At 40.6% G+C, this 21,272-nt stretch overlaps 1 protein-coding gene across 2 annotated transcripts; it reads left to right on the top strand.

Annotated features, from left to right (window-relative positions):
• Window positions 1-1,732: 1,732 nt before the first annotated feature.
• LOC100533215 (pannexin 9) lies at window positions 1,733-6,188 on the top strand (the record flags this gene model as incomplete). Of its 2 annotated transcripts, XM_013084146.2 has the most annotated exon segments (2): window positions 1,733-1,854; window positions 4,632-6,188. In XM_013084146.2, a coding segment is annotated over 1 exon segment (1,314 nt). In that variant the 3' UTR covers window positions 5,969-6,188.
• Window positions 6,189-21,272: the final 15,084 nt, after the last annotated feature.

Below are 21,272 nucleotides of genomic sequence, written 5' to 3'. Positions count from 1 at the left end.
GCGAAACAGTGCACTGTTGTTATGGAGCGCCACCATGAGTGCCACCTCTCTATTACTGTAAACCCTCTCTGGTTCAATCCAGCCCTGTCCTTGACCTCTCGATCTCGAATCTAGTAAATCTAAATAAAAAAGAAAAGACCCCCTGTTCAGATCTGCCTGCAGCCACCGCCGCCCTTCAACTCCGACCGACCGTTTCTTCGCGTTCGCATCGCAGTGTCAACGAAGAAAAGCTTTTCCTAGGCCTAGGCTAGCTCAGATAGGCTAGTCCAAGATCTCAAGGCCTGAGCGCGCACGAAAGCACGACGGTAACCTTGGCCTCTTTTAAAAGAATGTGGTAGCCTAGTGTGTCCAGTTTGGGGGATGATCTAGATTCGCTTTGACCAATGATAGTACAACTATCTTTGCTTTGACCAATGATAGTACATAACAAGATGGGCCACTTCTCTCTTTGAGCCATTTAAAAAAGTGTCCTCAAAATTTGGTGGCGCCCTCTTCACAAAAGCGCACTTTTGCGAACTGAGTTACCCTACTTGAGTTTTAAAAAATGAAAGTGAAACTAGCAAGTTTTGGGATAAATTACGGAAGAAAACGTTTTTAAAATGGTTACGCTGACAAAAAACCTCTTCCGGAGAAAAGGGTGATGGTTTTCTTCGATTAATTTGACTTTAGAATGAAAGGCGAGAGGTCATTAAAACAAAAAACCCTAAAACTCCGCACTGAACGTACCCGAACTGCTGATGAACAGCAGTCGATCTGCGCACGCAAGGACGTGTTATTCCTATTCTTCTTCTGGAAAAACGAAAGAGAGCTTCAAAACAGACTGCAGCGCCATCTGAAGCAAAGAGCATACTTCCTGCGGACACTTTTTTGGCTGAGTGGCCCATCTTGTTATTCACTATCTTTGCTTTGACCCCGCTGACGACTACTTCTGGTTCTAAACGATTACTTTTTGACACGCATGCAGATAGGCCAAGGGCCTGAACTTGCCTAGGCTATACTATAAAAAATATAGGTGGTATCGATCGAATAAGCGCCCCCCCCACCACTCTCATTAATTTTCAGTCTTTTTGGGCACCCCCACCCCCTGCTCTCTTACTCAATATCCCCCGTTTATTATTTTCCAGCTTGCCTTGACCGACGAAAAGTTGTCACAGTTTTACCAAAATCACTAAAATGTTATAATCTCTCGTTCTTTTATTCACTGAAGGAGAAATGAAACAGATTTGTTCCTACTAGTACAGGGGTATGGGGTTGAATGTGCCCCTCCCCGTTCATTTTAATTTTGGACAACTTGTCCAACGACCCTCTCGTTGACATTATTCCTACCCTAGCCCCCGTTTATTCAATACCTTAGAGTAGAATATATCAAACTTAGATCAAATTGCATAATTATTAATTACCCCCCCCCCTATACTTATATTAGAAATTTTACAGTTCATTTTGTAGACTACTGATACCAGGGCATCTCGCGCTCTCGTTTTCATAAAACATTCCTTGTAAAACTTTGATGCCGAATATTTAAATCAGTATCGATGTCCAGTACTCACTGTGGATGACGGATGACAAAGATAGTGTACTATCATTGCGGATGATGCCAAGCAAAGATAGATCTAGTCTTGTACTAGAATCTAGATTCTATCTTTGACGGGACCTAACTCACGAACGAACCGTCGGTCACAGTTCGTGACGAGTGACGACCGACCTGTGGTGACGCACAGACACTTGACAGTAGACAGGCTGCTGACCCTGACAGCCTACCACTAGATTAGAACTGTCCGCTCGGTTTGTTGTCTAGGCAGTGGCAGTGGGGGGCGCAGGCCTAGCATCGCCATCGCTAGAAATCAAGAAGAGGTGGTAAGTAATGGTGAAATTGTGTTTTATTCTTGCTTGTAAATTGAGTAGATTCTAGATTCTAGATATAAGATCTTATATCTAGATTCTAGATCTAAAATCTAGATTCTAGATCTAGAATCTAGGGGAGGACTTCCGTAACGACGAACGACCACTAGGCCTATGAGACGGAGCAGAATTGAGGTTTAGGGGCAGGGGTAATTGTTTACTTTCAGAGATGGCGTTTTATTCCCAGGGAGGACTTCCGTGTAATGTGGGACCATTCTGAACTCTATGAATTCAATGGCTCAATGGCCATCACTTCGAACTCGACTGCTGCACTAGACTAGCAAGACGACTGACGTTCTCGTAAAAGTTTTGACCAAAAGTGGAACTAGCTAGACAAGGCAAGTAACTCTAATAAAACAGATTGCGCATGAACTGCACAGAAGGAAAAATAGGGAACTGGTCGCGCTCAGGGGCGGATGTCTCTGGTCTAGATCTAGATTTAGATATATATCTAGGCGCGTCAGGAATTAAACGCGAGAAAGTAAACAATTGCTGGGGTAGGGTTAGGGTCAGGGTCAGGGCACTCCTGTACAATAATTGCTGTCCCGTTTAGGGATACACTCATTTTGACCCCACCAACGATTACTTCTGGTCTAAACGATTACTTTTTAATGCTCGTGCGGATAGGCCTATAGAGTCAACCGAACCTAACTAATTGCGAAAAATCAAATTCAAATTCAGGGGGGCCGGGGGGGCCCCGAATGTTTTTCCTGGTTGGGGGCAAGCCCCCCCCTGAAACCCCCCCCCCCCCTTGCCTTGTTAAATAATAGTGAAATTTTACTGCTCATTTAGTAAGCTAGATTTACAGCAAAGATAGTACAACAAGATGGGCCACTCCTCTCTTTGAGTCAATTAAAAAAGTGTCTTCAAAATTTGGTGGCGCCCTCTTCACAAATGCGCACCCTTTGCGAACAGAATTACCCAACTTGTGTGAAAAAAAATCAAAGTGAAACTAACAAGTTTTTGAATAAATAAGAATTCAAATTTAGGAAGAACGCTTTTTTAAAATGGTTACGCTGACAAAAAACCTCTTCCGGAGGAAGGGGTGACTGTTTTCTTCGTTTTTAATCTGACTTTGGAATGAAAGGCAAAGGTCATTATCATTAAAATTTAAAATAAACCCTAAAACTCCGCACTGAACGAAACCGAACGACTGATGAACAGCAGTCGATCTGCGCCCGCAAGGAGGTGCTATTCCTGTTCTTCTTCTGGAGAAACGAAAGAGAGCTTCAAAACAGACTGCAGCGCCATCTGAAGCAAAGAGCGAACATCCGGAAGACACTTCTTTGGCTGAGTGGCCAATCTTATTATTACTATCTTTGTTTACAGATAAATCATCGATACCTATATTTAAATAAAAGTATCGATATCCAGTAAGTCTTTGCTTACCTACCGGTGCTAGATCTAACGGCGACCGCAATTGTACAGGAGTGCCAGGGTTAGAGTTAGGTCTCTTCTTAATTGTGTTTGATGGGGTGGTCGCTCGTTACAAACGGAAGTCCTTCCACTTCCAGTCTAAAATCAAGATTCTAGAGAAATCTAGATTCTGACAATTGTTTCTGACATTGTTTGCACAAAAGTAGACTAGAAGATCTCTAGAAGTAGTCTTGTTCGTCTCTCATAATCATAATTATTTGAGTTTTGAGTTTGAGCAAGTAAGTCGAAAGACGCTTCCTATCTGCAGTGTCGTCATACAGTAGATTCTAGATCTTGATCTAGATTTACCTAAAAATAGTATCTCTTTAAGTTAGGCCTAGAGAATGTATACACTAGCTGTCTACGTTCACTAGGCTTAGATTCTAGATCTAGATCTAAATCTAATGTTCAGTGCTTCCAAGGACCAAGCGTTAGCGTGGCGGCGAATCCCGGTCCCTAAAGATTTTTTTTTCTTCTCCTGAGCCTGAAATAAAAAAAATAAAAAAATTAGACTCACACCAAGGAAAGCAAATAGATCTATTGAACTTTAAGCAGGCCTAAATTGGTCAAAGGAAAAGTATACTAAGGCCTACTTTGTACAGAGCTCCTCTTGGGGACAAAACTACAAAGCAGCAAGTTATTGATCTATTTTGAGGGGAAAATTTGTTGGTCTGTCGAGAAGAGGACAAAAAAACCCACCAAAAAAAACCCAATTTCCAGGTCCGGGATCGAACCCACGCTCATAAAATAATGGTTTGGCTTCAAACGCAGATGCGCTGTCACTTTGGCCATCAGAACTTCCAACAATGAAAGGTAGATAAGCTTCATATAGCCTAGGCTAACACTCAGCGTTTCATTTAGCACAGGTGCTAATCGCAACATGGCGTTTTATTTATTTTCTGGTTTTCTGTTACCAGTTCTAACATCATTTTAAAATTAGAAACTCCGGAGAATATGAAAAAGAAGTAAATGATATTTGCTGAAGTTGAAATACAGTATAAACACGGATAGGTCGAACACAGAAGGCTCAAAATCACACTTCCATCGAACTATGCTTGCGGTCCATTTTTTTTCTTCTTCCCTCTCTTTGTAAGAAATCCCTCGAAGTGCGTATCCCTGCTGAGGCCGGTCCCGGTGAATTCGAGCTATCCATGTTATACTGTGTTGTACTCCATTCATGATAATTAAGTTAAGTGCTTTATTTTCTGTAATATTTGATCTTGTGGTAGATATTCTCCTCTATTTTTGGACGTTCATTCCATTCATTACACTGTACTATGTGAATTGTAAAGTGTGCATCTCTTTCCTTTCAACAGATCTAGGTTTTAACTGCTGAGCCATGGGCTTCTTTCGCCGCTCGCTGTCAGAAGATTCTGTGGACCGCTACAACCATATCTGGTCAGTCTTGCTTCTCTTAGCTTTGGCCTTAACCACTTGGCTTCTGCCTCTCAGTCCTGCCATCGGCTCTCTAGCTTTACCTGATCCAGTCTCAACTCGCCCCTCTGCGGACACCAGTGAACCCAAACTCCCAACATACAGAGCAACATGTTGGACCCCAATAGAGTTTACTAATGCATATGTTAAATTTGCGAATGAAAAGTGTGCTGCGGCTTTGAATACTGTAGTAAAGAGTGGGAATGCTAGTAGGTCACTGTACTTGAACATGGATAACCTTCCTCCTACATTTGACCGTTTTGATGATCACTATGTTAAGCCTGAAGATATAATAACAGGAAGGAACGAGATGAGTGACCAGACAACCCAGCGTCCAACACGCCAAACAGGGCAGAGTTCTGAGGCTAGAGCTGACTCTTATTTTTTTGTGGCGGTTACAGTTCCTTTATTGCTATTTGTGTTTGCGATATGTCTGAGGCTTCCACATCTCTTGTGGTGCTTGATGTCCAGTTGTGGAGCCCTCAACGTTGAGCAGACTCTTGACTCAGCTCGGCAGGGGTTGATGCTGGATGCAAGCAGTCGCCGGCAATTTCACTCTGATCTCGCCCGTGCTGCAAAAGTAGCCGCAGGGGCGTCTCGTGGTGTTGGTCTAGCCTATTTGATCTTCAAGTTTTTGATGTGCTTGGTAGTGGTGTGTGAGCTTACTGCTCTCGGAGTTGTACTGCTGCCGGAACTAAATGATCTGAAAGACAGAAACGTCAGGAATGTCTCTGAGCCTGATGTCTCCTATTCCGATGTTTTGGCTTCCCCCGCACATTACCAGTATGAAAATGACATAATGTTCCTCTGCGATTTTAAAATTCGCCAGTTACAATCAGTCCAGATTTGGACTGTCCAATGTATGTTCAGCTATGACCCTAGCTCTGCAGCACTGCTGTCGAGTCTTGACGATGGACGTAATGTGCGACCTATTGGAGATTTGTTGCAGGGATACCACGCTCTCCTCACAGCGGTGTTGGCCTACCTGATCATCTTGTTTGTGGTTGACTTCCTTAGTCTGGTAACCTGGCTGTCCCGCCTCGTTTTTGGCACCTGCCGAGACAGTCTGACCGACGGAGGGTCCACTCTGTCTCTGGACCTGTCCTTCCTGCTTCTGATGAGTAAAGAACACAACGATCCCTTGGTCACTAGTGCTCTGGGTCAGCATCTGATGGTTGGCTCATCACGAGAAACTGAGATGGAAAAGCTAAAAGATTAACTTCATTGGCCAGGCAGTTGTGCAGTTTTGCACTGATACTCCTGTTAAAGGGTGTACGTTAACGAGACTGGCCACAATATTTTTAATACTCTTTGTTTTCCTTTCCACATTTGTCCAAACCTTTTTAAATGATTTATTGTACTCTGTTTCATCCGTTTTTAGTTTGTTTTGGTTGTTGGTGTTGTTGAAGTTAGAACCTTTTTGAAAAAAAAAAATAAAATAAGCTACCCACCTTATATTGTAGGGAATGTGGTCTTGTCTCAAGGTTTAAACAGTAGGCAGGTAGTGGTCCGAACAAGATATTATGAAAAGGCGTGAGAGTTACCACAACCCAGATCCCATAACTGGTAGAGAAGAAACTGCCAACAGAGTGCACAGTATTATTATGTTGTTGTGTACCTCCATACAGTTGAGTTGATGTATCTGTTTAGGACATAACCAGGAGAAAAGTGTAGCTTGTTGTTGTAGATTGTACTTTCCTTTCTTTCAAAGCCGTGTGGGCCTTAAAGTAAAAGATTCTGTTGACTCACAAGATTCCAATCTCACCTGAGAAAAGAAGCGCTCAATACTTTTTGTTGCCACTGTCCACCAAGTCATCATCATTGCCTTTCTCACCCTGGGTCAGGATATAGGCCACGAACAAACACTCTCCACCTTTCCCTATCCTGGGCTAGTCGCTTGATTTCACTCCACGTCTTCCCACTTTTCTGTACATCCATTTCCGTGACTGTTATACAAGGTGCGAACATTCCACGACGCAATCCGGAGAGACTTGTTCAACGGAGAGGGTTTCGGGTCAGAAGAGTCCTTTCGGCTTTGTCCGCTGTCCTTCATTGTTCCTGCTGATGCAGAAGATCCTCCGTCTCCCAAGATGGAAAAATTATAAGGCATGTTTGTTTGTGTTTCTATAACTTTCCTTTTTTACTGGGTCGGGTAGTTGGCCCTCCGCAAACTGTCACTTTTCAGGTGGCCAGACCTATGCACCTCCAGTATGTTCCTTTTCTCCCGCCTCATCTTTCTTGATTATGGGACATCACCAGAGAAATTTGCAATGAAAAAATGACCAATTGTTATGTCCCTTATCCAGAACTATGGAATTTTGCCCTTTGAAATTGAAATCGTTAACAATTTTTCAAGTACTTTAATTAGCAGATAGATATAAAAACATTCATAATGTTTAATTAATTGACTAAATGTACCCTGGTCTATTATTCTTGTTATTTGGGTGCGAGTCATCTGTGAACCTGAGAATGTTGTTGGATTGTTCTTATTTTAACATAATCTGGATCATTTAGGAGAGGGGCTGCTTTTTTTTCAACCATGTCTGCCTGGACAAACCAGGTCTGAGTGGGTGGTGTTTTATACAAGCTATGTGTTTGTTTTAGTTTTAGTTAAAGCTTTACAGCTCTTGTAACACAGATAGAAGGTCATATAAGTGACAAAGATCAGAGGTTTTACTAGAGAGCAGCATAGAAAGAAAGGAAAGAGGAGAGATTTTTAATAAGGATGATACATGTTTGATAGGAAAGAAGGGGCAAACCATATACCAGAGCGCCCACCAACCACCTACTATTGTGTGTTGTGGCAGCTGCGGAAGAAGGGTCTTGTTACTTTTTTTCAGGTATACTGGCAGGGAGGGATTGTTGTTGCAGCGGTGATTTCAGAGTTATTTTGCTTCTCTGAAAAGTTTTCTACCCCTTTGTTATTGTACTTTAATTTGTTTTTACTTGAAAATTTAGTTCTGTTAAGTATTCAGCACTTGTAGAAGTTTTGAAAAGTCTGTCCTCAGGCTCTATTACACAATTTTCTATGTACAGTGGAACTCAGATTCAATGAAGTCATCGGGCCTAACCTTCAATTTAGTTGAATCTTCGTGTATGTATAGCAAACATAAGGTTTTGGTGTAGATAAATCTTGATAATTACTGGCATCGAGCAAGTAATATACAATGTATTCGATTTTATCAACCAAAGGTAGTTTAGTTTCAAATAAGAAGCATTTTAGTTTCTTTGATACCGAAGAAGTGCTGGAAAATTCCAGAAAAATACTCTGAACTCTTTCCAAGCACACATGGTGGAAAAGGGCCAATTCATTCAAATGCACGCCTGTGTCATCTAACTTCTAGATAACGTATTGTTTGCCTAACAAGTTATATTGGTGTGTAGAGCCTAGCTTAGGGCAACATTTGATTCCACAGTCCAGTTTGCAATTCATTGCATAGATCTATGTCAAGATTAGCTTACCATTGTAATATTGATCAACAGCTGGTGTGTCTCGTTTTTATCTCTATAACTGATGTTCCACGCCCAGATGGCTTGTACCCCAACTCTCCATCCTCCCTGACATATGCACACACAGTCACACGTTGTACGTGTGCTGGCCGCTCGTCCGACCATGACACACGCTAAGACATAAGTGGGTGCTAACAACGCATTGTGTTGGTATGAAAGGAGGCCGCTGATTGCTCGCATAAGAAGCATTTCGCCCTGCAAGCGACTTCGTTGAATCCGAGCCTGCTAAATGTGTTTGTTGAATCAAAGTTATTTTTATTGATATTGTGAATAAAGTCAGGGTTGGGTTGATTTAAATCAGGTTGATTTAAATCAGTTGATTTTAAAAATTTAAATCAACTTGATTAAAAAAAAAAAATCAGTGATTTAAATCACTTTTTTTTAAATTTATTTTTATTCAGTTTTTACATATTTCAACATTCAGAATTCCTTTCCTAGGTTTCATAAAACAGATATAAGGTTTAGTACACTAATATAATCATGCTTAAAAGTCTGCTTTCCCCCCTTTCACTGTAAAATAATACAGTATTCAATTTACTTTTATTCCCATAAGAAATCAGAGCTGGGTTAATTTAAATCAGTTGATTTTTTTTATTTTAATCAACTTGATTTTGTGATTTAAATCACTTTAAAAAAAATATATTCTGTTTTTACATATTTAAACATTCAGAATTCCTTTCCTTGGTTTTATTTAACAGATAGGTTTAGTAGACTAATATAATCATGCTTAAAAGTCTGCTTTCCCCCCTGTCACTGTAAAATAATACAGTATTCAATTTTCTTTCTTTTCATAATTGAAAACCAGGGTTGGGTTGATTTAAATCACGTCGATTTAAATCAGTTGATTTTTCAAAATTTAAATCAACTTGATTTTAAAAATAAACCTCAGTGATTTAAATCACTTTTAAAAAATGTATTGTTTTTACGTCTTTAAACATTCAGAATTCCTTTCCTTGGTTTTATAAAACAGATATAAGGTTTAGTAGACTAATATAATCATGCTTAAAAATCTGCTTTCCCCCCTGTCACTGTAAGTAGTAAATAAATACAGTATTCAATTTGCTTTTTTTTCATAATTGAAATTAGCATTTTCTTTTTCTTTTTAGACAAACACAAGCATGCACACACACACATGCACACTGTAATAAAATACAAGTTTATCTATGTATAATTGCCCCCTCCCCCCCTTTCCTTTTAGACTGACATTTTCTTCATTTTTTGTCTGTAGCCATAATTCACTGATAATAGCAGATTAAGGCTTTCTTTTGCAGTTGCTTATATTAATCATTAGTTAAAATAAAGACAAGTCATTCTGCACTAAAAGAACATACTTTTAGCCACCAAAAATCCCAAACTGTGTCAACATTTTTTTTTTAAATAAAAAAAATCTGATTTAAATTTAAAAAATCTGATTTAAATAAAAAAAATAGATTTTTTAAATTTTTATTTAAAAAATCAAAAAAATCACCAACCCTGAATAAAGTACCCAGGGATTTAACTCCTTTCGTTGAATCTGAGTTTGTTCAAACGGAGTTCCACTGTACCTGCTCTTGCCTTTTATCGAGCCTGTGCCTTAAAAAAAAAGTTAGTCTAGTATGATCAGTATGCATGATAAATATATCACCAATATATTATATATATTTTTAAAAAATACTGTATAGTTTTATAGTCCAATGCACTTTTGTATTATTGGCGTATTTACATATTTTTACTTAAAAAGTACATTTTTACTATTGTCCATTTAGAGGCCATGACGGACTTCAGCCTTATCTAAATGAGACTTGAAATTACTGGTGAAGTCTAAATATTGGAAAGATGTTTTCGTGAAGATTTAAAAATCTTATTGGGTTGTTACGTTGCAGTGCAAAAAGAATGTTTGCTTTTTCAACAGCATGTTCCACTAATTCATGTATGTGATTATTATTTTAAATCAAATCTTTAAAAAAAAATGTAACGTTTTTAAAACCCAATTTGTGTTGCATCACGGTGAAATCAGGCACTTAAAAAAAAGTAAGGAAATTTGTGAAAAATGGTTTTCCAGCCCGTTGAGTGAGCGATTTTTTTTTTCTAAACCTTTTATTTTATGTCGATTTAGAATCAACTTTTTTTGGTGGATTTTTTGTTGTTAGAAAAACATTGATTGACCTTGACCATCAATGATTTATTTATAGAGGTACCAGCCATCCATGTCCAGGTGCTGTTTTAGCCTCTTTTTCCTGTATGTGGATTAATAATATATTTTTGCCAATTTATTGTTTTTGCTTCTATGATATACCCCATATATCTAATCTATGGTTCTCAACCAAAAGCATTGATTAAAGGCATAAAAAATGTATTTGCGGTTTCCAAGGGCACTCAAGCTTTTGCAGTCACCAAACTTTGGAGGCCATTTTCGTGTTTAATTTACCACTGACACCAACGACCCCCACCTCCTTCAATTGCAAATATCTCAACAGCTATTCAAGATGATAGATAACTTTTGTTTTGGTCAAAAGCAAGGCAAATAATCCGGCTTTAAGATGGTATCAGTAACCCCCGAAAATTGACAGGTGCTTGGTTCCTCTGCTGTGTGACACATTTAGTAGGTTATTTAGGAGTCTGCCTTCGACCCTATCTGGCAATGCTAACTCGGGCTGAGAGAGAAAATAATATACAGCATCCCAGCAGAAAGAATTAGAATTAGATTCTCAGTAAAAATTCTCCCCTCTTGGGAATCGACTCAGGCCTCCTGCATGTGTTGGCTAAGCTCGTGTAAGCGCTACATCACAGACACTAGCACGAGTTGTTGACTCATTTTCATGTTGACTTTTCCTTCATATGCGGTGGCACCTACTATATTATATTAGCCAAACAGTATCATACGTCTTGATGTGTCCCTGTTTAACTACAGTTGTCTCGGTCGACTACGAATGAGCTGATGTCGTTGGGCGAGTGAACCCCCCCCCCTAACTCATCTGAAGTTCAACCCAAACGATTTCGACACAAGGCAGAGTCAACTGTATTACTTGTATTGTTCTTTTTCAGGTGTCAGGTCTGGGGCAGACATTGACGATCTTGGCACCCCATTCTTTACTTTTGTCCGTCTTCTTGATCTGCCCTGTTTTTCTCTTTGACCTTCGTTTTATTCGTTTCAAATCTGCTCCCGTGGTCTGTGTATGTTGGGTTTTTTTTTTCTTTCTCTACTCTTCTTTTCCTCTGTCTTTCCACATAGTAACAGTTTCTCTGGTCAATTTTATCTATTTTTATGTTGCCAAAGAATCTCGATTGCCTTTTTCTGATGGTTCACAACCTGCCATGTTGAGCTCTTCTCTTTGTTTTCCCCTCTGTCCATGAGATTCTGAGCATTCTCCTTAAATACCACCTTTCGGCTGCCTTCAGTCTTCTCTTTGTGTCCCTGTTTAGAGTTGTTTCCATACAAAAGGATTGACCCTACGTACCCTTTCAGGGCTCATATTTTTGTGTTCACTGTTATGTTTTTGTATACGGTAGGCCTACCTATTGTCACGATGTAGCGGAATCAAGCGTTCGTTAATTTTTTGGGCATTTTTACTGGTATCATCTTAGCACTTGTTCATTTTCCTCCCTTTCGGTGAAGAAAAGATTCATCTATGTTGAAGGGAAGTCAAAATATTTGCGATTGAAGGAGGTCAGGGTTGTGTGGTGTCAGGTAAAATTAGCGAGAAAATGGCCGTCAAAATTTGGTAACTTCCATAGCCTGAGAGTAATTGGAAATGGAAAATTTACATCTTTTGTGCCTTTAATCAATGTTTGTTTTTAAATGGCCAGACAAGATATTGAGCCCAAAAAAAGAAAATTAGAAAAAAATTGTCCGTCAGCTAAAAAAGAGTTCTGATTACTTTGATGTCATTATTTTGACGAGCACCTGATTTCACCACGATGCCTCACATATATCTGTCCTCGTGGTTTTATGCACCCCGCATAATTTAGCAAAATTTGATCATTTTTTGTATCATTTCTGATTATTTTCCTTTATAATCAGTCTTTGTTAAAATTAACAGAATCGCATAATTTCACATTTTTGGGCTCAGTTTGCATAATTTCTGAATTTTTCTTGCATAAAACGATGGAAACAGATATTTCAGGCCAGTTCCGAGCTGTTTGGGAATTACATCCCAGCCAACGGAATAGAGATTGATGCGTTAAACTTATTATACTGTTTAACCATTTTGTTACAGTTGTTCTGGATTTCATTTCATTGTTCATAGTATACGATGTGCTTGCTGTTTTCTTACATTGTGTTCATAAAGACTGGCGACTTTTTAATCGCAGTCAGTATACGTAAGATAAATTCTTCCTTTTTTACATTTTATACACTTAAGCCTACTTACTACAACTGTACTGTTTTGAATGATATTTTTTTCCTACTTTATGCCTTCCTGATATTAAAACTTTTGCATGATCTTGATAATGGGAGTGTTTTCAGTGCTTTGAAAAAAATTGTTAGAAAATACTGTTTCATGTTTGCGGGGGGTTGGAAGGTGACATAGGTAGGTTCTACTTTTTGTCCTTCCCTCTGTTGTTTCTGTTTTAGAAAAAAGAAATGTAGGCTACGTCTACGGTGTCCTTGACACATATATTATTGCTAGCCGCGTGATTCAACCGCCTAAGTGTCAAGAGACAAGTTTTTCAGGAGAAGCAAAAAAACTGCTTTATTTCTTTATGCTCGAACCTGCGAAGCTGAAATTCAGATATAATCCTACATGGTCTGTAACTAACTTTAAAGAGAAAAAGATTTCTTGCATAAGTTACTGGACATAGGCGGTTTTGACCTACCAAAATCTGCATGATTCAATCTCCTAAATGACAGTATGACGGCGTCTAAGCCTTTGAATCACGTCAAAGCCACTCCCACTCGACGAGCGCCAATGGCCACTAGGACGTTTGAGTTATCGACAAAAGCAAATCGTAATACAGTGGAAACCATATATAACAGGACTGGTAATAATAACAGGGAGCAGGTAATATATTAACAGGGAATTTTAAAATTCCCTTTTAAAATTCCCTTTTTTTCTAATCTTTGTCTGTATTAAAAGTTATCGGCAATAATAGGGCCTCATCGGAGCCCGATCGATTATAAGTTTATACGTTGTCACAGTAACAGGGACAAAGGCTCGTTAACTTAACAATAGAATGTGGAGAGAGAGAGAGAGAGAGAGAGAGAGAGAAAGAGAGAGGGAGGGAGGGATGGAGAGAGAGGGAGGGAGGGGGAGAGAGAGAGAGAGAGGGAGGAAGGGAGACTGAGAGAGAGAAAGAGAAAGGGGGGGGGGGGCTGTGGTGTGTTGTGATTTCTCTATCTAGCCCTTAGCCTGGGTGCAAGTAGGCGAAATGCGTCATGGGCAGCCCTGCCACATCGTAGACTACTTGTGGCAAGGGAAATTACCCATGAATAAATACGACTGGATTGGTCCACGAATGCTTACTCCCCTTTCATTTCTGATATAATAACATGACTTTTTCTCTGGTCCCACCATCCCTGGTTATATCAGGTTTCCACTGTAAATGTAAGAGTAATTAGAAAGTTGTGTGTATTGTCTTACTTTCTTAAAATGTTCAAGGTTATCCATGGAGGCTTCGATTGCCTTTCTGGGAGTGAAAAAAGAAGAAAAGTTACACTAGTAGTAGTAGTAGTTGCATGGCTTTAGGCTTTGACTTTGATTGCCTTTTTGGGAGTGAAAGAAAAGAGGAAAAGTTTCACTATTTGGGTGGATTGAACACATTCTTCTAGAAAATCAAAGTTTCGCCATGTGTTGTCACAAGGTGGGGTTTTTTTTTCTTGAGGCACTTGGTTGTCCTGGATATTTTATTGGACAGCTCATCTTGACTGCCATTTTGGCCTTTTACAGTTTTAAATTGCCCTTTGGGAGAGAATAAAAAGAAGAAATTATGTACCTCCAACTGAAAGCATTAAACATATTCCAGGAAATTAATCAATTGTCCCTCACCATGTCAAAGTACAGAGAGGGGCAGACGTTGGATCGGATCATCATCTGCTGTTAGCAAAACTCAAGCTTCGTCTCAAAAAGCATGGAACCAGAACAGGAACCAAAAGAATGAAGTTCCAAGTAAGTCTTTTAGATGGACACAAGAAACAGGAGTTTCAACTGCAGTTGAGGAACAGATTTCAACCCTTGGCGGATCTTGGTGAGGAAGACATGGAGGTGGAGATGCACTGGGCCAAGGTCAAAGAAGTACAGTGGAGTCCACTTATACGAGTCCGGAAAAAACGAGAAGTCTGTTATAAAGATACTAAGACACTATTCTAAGAACCCCGTTTTTTTCTCTTCTTTACCTTTGTAAATAAAATACTGCTATAACATTACCAGACAAACATGCGAGTCAGTTATAGCGGAATATTGCTGCTGCTGTGCACAGTGCGTAGGCCAATTATACATAAATATATATATAATGCAAAACCTCGCCATTTGAGAAACTTGTTGGTGAACTAGCCAAACAAAGAATGGGAGAGCCCATGTGGGTCAACGGTGAAGGCCGGAGCGACTGAGTAAGGAGGTTGTGGCATGCGCAGACAAGCAGAACGCATCGCGCGATTGGCCAGCGCAGTGGCGGGGTGCCATTGGTGTAATTGATGCAAGCGCACCACCTAACCCTGGCCTTCACCCCCCCCCCCCCTTTTTCTAATTGTTCTAAACCAGTCGGTGCTCTAGATCTACATTACTACATCCTTGCGATCCGTCACCCGCTGGCTGCGCCAGTGAAGAGACAGACGGCGAGGATGGTTTATGCTCGTCGCACCGCTTGTGGTAGTGTCTGCTTGGAGCAAGCAAAATCTTTGCACCAAAGTTATTTTTGTTACAGTACAGAAACCTAGGCATCGTTCTTCCCGCACAAGAAGAAAGGTGCATGAAACTGCTCTTCGCAGCACCAATTTGGTGCAAGCTAAAAATTTGATCCAAGTTTCCGCGAGCCTATCTACTACACTATACTAGTAGAGTCAACCAACGGTAGCTCAATGAAGAATGGGTATCGAAACTGTTGTCTCCCTCTATTGTGTAGCAAGTCCTGGTGCTGCACGAAGTACATTTGAAATGAGAAATCTTTAAATCTTCTCAGATTGTGGGCATAGTGAGTTGTTAGTATTGTTTCACTTTATTGCAGCTTTTATACGGTTTCATCTAGAAACAGTTGTACATTTCGAAAGATGTAGATTACGGGATATCCTGCAGATTCTAATTGACTTTCTGTAGAAATCGTAATAGTTGCTACTATGCCTATTGCTCATTTGCTCACTTTCCAATTAAGCACCACCTTGTCTGCAACCCACGCGACGCCACTGGGCCAGCGTAGTAAGCCTTGTTTATATTATCAAGGCCTACCATGCCTCTCACTTCTCTGATGCAAGGATGAAGAGGTCACAGCAATGTGATGGATGGAGCGAATGTGTGACGAGCGCAAGCAGACAGAATGCACGTCAGGGTGGGGTGGGGTGGGGGAAAACACAGCGGGCGTGTTAGCCTAGAGCCCTTTCTTTCTGATCGCCAACGCCGAGCTGTCAGTCCACATCGCTAGATCTAACGCTAGAGAAAGAAACCTGATTCGATTTTTGATCAAGTAAGACCTTGAGGTCATGTTGAACAAAATCATCATCAGAGGAGATAGCAAAAGGGAATAAACAGAACACCAAATTCATAGATTAGTAGGCATACTTTAATTACTTTACAGTTGCCCTTGAATTTATTACTGGGATCCCTTTTTGCGAGAATCCTGCTATAACGGACATTTTGCTCAGGTCCCCTCCCTCTCGTTATAACAGGATTAAATTGTATTTACTTCAACATGTCAAGAAATATTCGGTGAGAAGAAATTGGAGCACAAGGAATGAATAACCCAGCGATACCATGTAATTGGATTTGATTAGCTTTAGAAGACAATTGAAAGCACAAATGCAAGTAGAACAAGGGGATCAAAAGCGGACGCATTGGGGCAGTACGGGACAACAGCTAAAAATGTAAAGAGATCACTGGGAAAAGACAAGGAGAAGGAAGAATTCATGAACAGGCTTGCAGAGAGGGCAGCAACAGGAGGGAACATGTGATTCCTTTACCAGACAACAAAGATTTTTTCTGGAAAATATGGGAAACTAGAAGTAACAGTAAAGGACTAAGAGGGAAAAACCATTTTTGGAAAGGAAGCTCAGTCAAGACGATTTGTGGAGCATTTCAACAGTCTTCGGAACAGACCACCACCAAGTAACCCTCCAAACATCCTGCCAGCAAGAAATGAGCTACCAATCTGCTGTGATGTCCCATCGAAACAAGAGATTATTGATGCCACTAAGAAGCTGAACAACGGTAAAGCGGCCGGTCCTGACCAGATTCCACCTGAGGCCCTAAAACAGATGCCAATGTGACGGCAGACCCCCTCCCATTGTTTACCAGGATCTGGAATAAGAGCAAGTTCCCAAAGGATTGGAAAGAAAGACACCTTGTACAACTACCTAAAAAGGGGGATCTCAGCAACTGCAGCAACTACCGAGGAATCACTCTTCTCTAGCTCTCAATACTAGGAAAAGTCTTCAACAGAATAATTCTGTAGAGAATCAAGTCTGCAACGGATCCAAGACTTCGGGATGAACAGGCTGGTTTTCGGAAAAATCAGTCAACCACGGACCAGATTGTTACACAGAGGATCATAGTGGAACAGTCTCTGGAGTGAAACTTCCAGTTGATCGTCAACTTTCCTGACTATGAGAAGGCCTTTGACAGCATAGGCCGAGCAACACTGTTGAAGATACTGATATACGGAATTCCACAGAAGTTTGTTAACCTCATCGGGAGCATGTACGAAGGGACAAGTTGCAGAGCTAGCTCACTGACAGCTTTGACTTCAAGACCAGTGTGAGACAGGGATGTTTACTATCACCTTTCCTCTTTATATTGGCAATCGACTGGCTGATGAAGGAAACTACCAGAGGACACAGAAACGGTATACAGTGGACCTCATGGACACAGTTGGACGATCTGGATTTTGCAGATGACTTGGCGCTTCTGTCACACACCCAGGAACAGATGCAAGAAAAGACAACAATTTTAAACGGCCTATCAGAGTCTGTTGGATCGAGGATCCTCCCCGGAAAGTCGAAAGTCCTAAGGATAGATGCACTGCGAAAGGAGCAGGTCACTGTACAAGGAAATTATGCACTAGAAGACGTCGAATCCTTCGGCTATCTTGGGAGTATAATTGACAGAGAGGGAGGAACAGGCGCTGAAATAAAGAAGTCCCGCATTGGAAAGGCACAGACTGCATTTATTTCTTTGAACAGGATTTGGAGGACCAGGGATATCTCAACATTACGAACAAAGCTTAGTATTTTCAACTCAAATGTGAAGTTAGTCTTGTTGTATGGATGTGAGACGTGGAACGCATCCCAGACGTGCATAAAGAGGATCCAGGTTTTCTTAAACAAGTGTCTGAGGAAGCTACTGGGGATCAAATGGACAGACAGGATCCCCAACGAGGAAGTTCATAATGTATTAAGAAGAACGAGACAGAGCCCAGTCAGAGATGAGGTGGAAAGAAGACGTTGGCGATTGATTGGACACACTTTCAGGAAGTCAAACAGCTGCATAACAAGAAAAGTGTTGGATTGGAACCCACAGGGTAAAAGATCAAGGGGAAGACCTCGTGGAACCTGGAGAAGAGTCACGGAAACGGATGTACAGAAAAGTGGGAAGATGTAGAGTGACATCAAGCGACTAGCCCAGGATAGAGGAAGGTGGAGAATGTTTGTTCGTGGCCTATATCCTGATCCAGGATGAGAAAGGCAATGATGATAATGATGTGTGACAAAATTAATGTTGTCGTAGTGGGGATTTTGTCACTGAGGACAGATTCACAGATTTGTTAGGAAAAAAAAAATATCTTCTACTTTTACAATTCTTAGGAGAGGCCAAAGTGGGGGTGGGGGCTACACTAGGCCTTATTATTAGTAGATTCTATAAAACTTTCTCGAATTTCACTCAAATTATAACAAGCATAGTAGGCCTACATGTAACTTGTAAGTAGTCTCAAGTTATGCAGTCAAATTTGAGAAAAACCCCCGTTTTTTTCCATTGATACGGCGGCCACATTGGATTTTGTTGACATGTCTAACGTAATGAATGTGGCACTTATTTTTCAAGAAAAAGGATTTTTAAAGTGCATTAGAAAAAATTAGATCTACAAACTTATTTGTCGCATTTTTCCCTGACGAATGAGAAAATTTGTATTTAATGATTTTTTTCCCCCTGAGGTAGTAGGTTGTAGGCCTACATGTATTCAAGTGTGCACAAATTTCATGAAAATCCACACTCCAGACACCACCATCAAAAATCTAGTCCATATAATATCAAAAGTTCAACAGTCAAATTTTTACTATCACATGTATTATATATATATATATATATATATATATATAGGACCACTTTGACAGACAATCCTCATTTTTAGAAATATCCGGGAAAAAAAGACAGCATGGAATGTTTCAATTTTTTCCCCCCTGAAATTGTTAATGATAAAGGGTTAAACCAACGCGTACTGCAAAGCCCCCTAAAGGACCAAAACCACCACGTGCAGTACGGAAATCCTCTGGGAATTTTAGCCAAAGTTGCTTTTTTATCGACTTGTGTGCGACTACAAGGACTTTCCTCACTTAAAATTTCTGGTGTACGTCATAAACAGACGTAGGTCTCGAACTGTACTCACTTTGGTGGCAATATAATCCTCCGTTTGCGCAAAATCCGGTATTGCATCAACATACCACCAAAACGAAAGCTTGGAGACTTTGATCGTGCCAGAGCTATGGCATGGCTAGAGGATGGAGTTAGACTAGAGTAGAGTAGAGCCCGAGAAGTTGCCAGAAGGCTTGCAGTGTCACACTGTCATTGTCCGCCTGAGGCAGCGCCATCACGCCACTGGATCAGTCCAAGAACCCCCACGTGCAGGTCAACCCAAGAAGACCACTCAGATACTCAGATGTTTGCAAGTGGTCCCTAACTTTTGTATATATATATATATATATATATATATATGTCTTCTCTTTATTCTGCGAAAATGTCATGAAGATTGAATAAAAGATGGTGGAGTTATTTTAAAAAGTGTATAGAAAAAATGCATTTTGAGAAAACGGGCGATAAAGTAAGAAAAGATTTACTTTAGGGAGGAAATGATGGTAGCAAACGTGCCTATAATTCTGACCCCAATCGGGACTTTAGGGGTGTACATGCAGTGGGTGCAGCCCCTTAACCCTTAAATCTATTACAGTGGAGTCCACTTATAATGAGTCCGGAAAAAACGAGAAGTCTGTTATAAAGGCACTATTCAAAAACCCCGTTTTTATCACCTCTTTACCTTTGTAAATAAAATACTGCTATAGCGTTATCAGACAAACATGCGAGCCGGTTATAGCGGAATATTACTGCTGCTGTGCTCAGTGCATGGGCCAATTATACATAATGCAAAACCTCGCCAGTTGGGAAACTTGGTGATCTTGCGAAACAAAGAATATGACAGCATATGTTTGTCAACAATGAAGGCCGGAGCCACTGAGTGAGGATGGTGTGGCATGCGCATACAAGCAGAACGCATCACATGATAGGCCACCGAAAGCCTAGTTTAGATTATCAAGGCCTACCATGCCTCTCACTTCTCCGATGCGGGGAGGAAGAGGTCACAGCAATGGGATGGATGGAGCGAATGTATGACGTGCGCAAGCAGACAGAATGCACCACAGGGTGGAGCGGGGTGGGGGAAAACACAGCTGGCGAGTTATCCCAGAGCCTTTTCTTTCTGATCGCCAACGTGAGCTGTCAGTCCACATCGCTAGATCTAGCGCTAGAGAAAGAAACCTGATTCGATTTTTGATCAAGTAAGACCTGGAGGTCATGTTGAATCAAAATCATCATCAGTGGAGATACTGAGATAGCAAGAGGAAATAAACAGAACACTTAACTCATAAATTAGGTCTAATTTACAGTTTCTCTTGAATTTATTACTGGATCCCTTATTGCGAGAATCCTGCTATAACGGACATTTTGCTCCGGTCCCCTCCCTCTCGTTATTACAGGATACCACTGTATAATAAATAAATTATGTGCAAGCTTTAGCACTGCTTCAAAAGGTTGTGAAAAAGTTAACATTCCAGTGTAGGATTGGAAGAGATTAAAAAAAAACACAACTTCACTTTGAAAATGTCTCCCAGGACGCATGACTACACGAACGCGATTAAAACTGTTCTTGTTGTAATCAATTATAACTAGCTGGGTCCCCTGTCGATGAAAGGAATGATCGGTGCATTAACATCAACTGGAAGTCATTGGCCTAAATTATTTACTTACACTCTGCTGGAATTGAGCGATAGATCTTGAGAGAAAAGTGAAACACGTGTTTCCAAGTTGTCAAATATATATATATACAGTGGAAACCTGATATACCAGGGATGGTGGGAGTAGAGAAAATGTCCTGTTATATCCGATCCCTGTTAAATCAGAAATGCAAGGAAAGTAAGCATTTGTGGATTAATCCAGCTGTACTTATTCATTGGTAGTTTCCCTTCCCTCAAGTACCCACGAACAGGGGTTTTGGTACCAATTTTCTCCTTGCCTCCTTAAACCACACCTGAAGAGCTTGGTCCACAGCATCTGCATCGGATAGTCTCATCTGGTTTCGATTCAGAGCAAACTTTCCATTGGAGTATCCTGCCACTATCTTCTCTCTATCCTTGATAATGGTGTGAATCGACCCTTGTGGAATGTCGAACTGACGACAAATCTCTGCCACTGGAGCTTGCTTTTTGTTCACAGCCAGGATTATTTCGTACTTTTTGTCAATTGAAAGGCATTTTCTCTTGCGCTTGACAGCGTTGGTAACAGTAGACACATTACGCGTGCGTGTTGCTAGGTTTCGGGCTAGATCGAGGTCTGCAGTACACCGCAGCCCTCTCTCGCTTCACACGCTGTGTGTGCTTGCAGTGGCATGGCATGCATGGGCTTGCTCCA

Source organism: Aplysia californica, unplaced genomic scaffold (genome assembly GCF_000002075.1).
Source record: "Aplysia californica isolate F4 #8 unplaced genomic scaffold, AplCal3.0 scaffold00275, whole genome shotgun sequence".
NCBI lineage: Eukaryota > Metazoa > Mollusca > Gastropoda > Aplysiida > Aplysiidae > Aplysia > Aplysia californica.
This window is presented reverse-complemented; position numbering and strand designations above follow the sequence as displayed.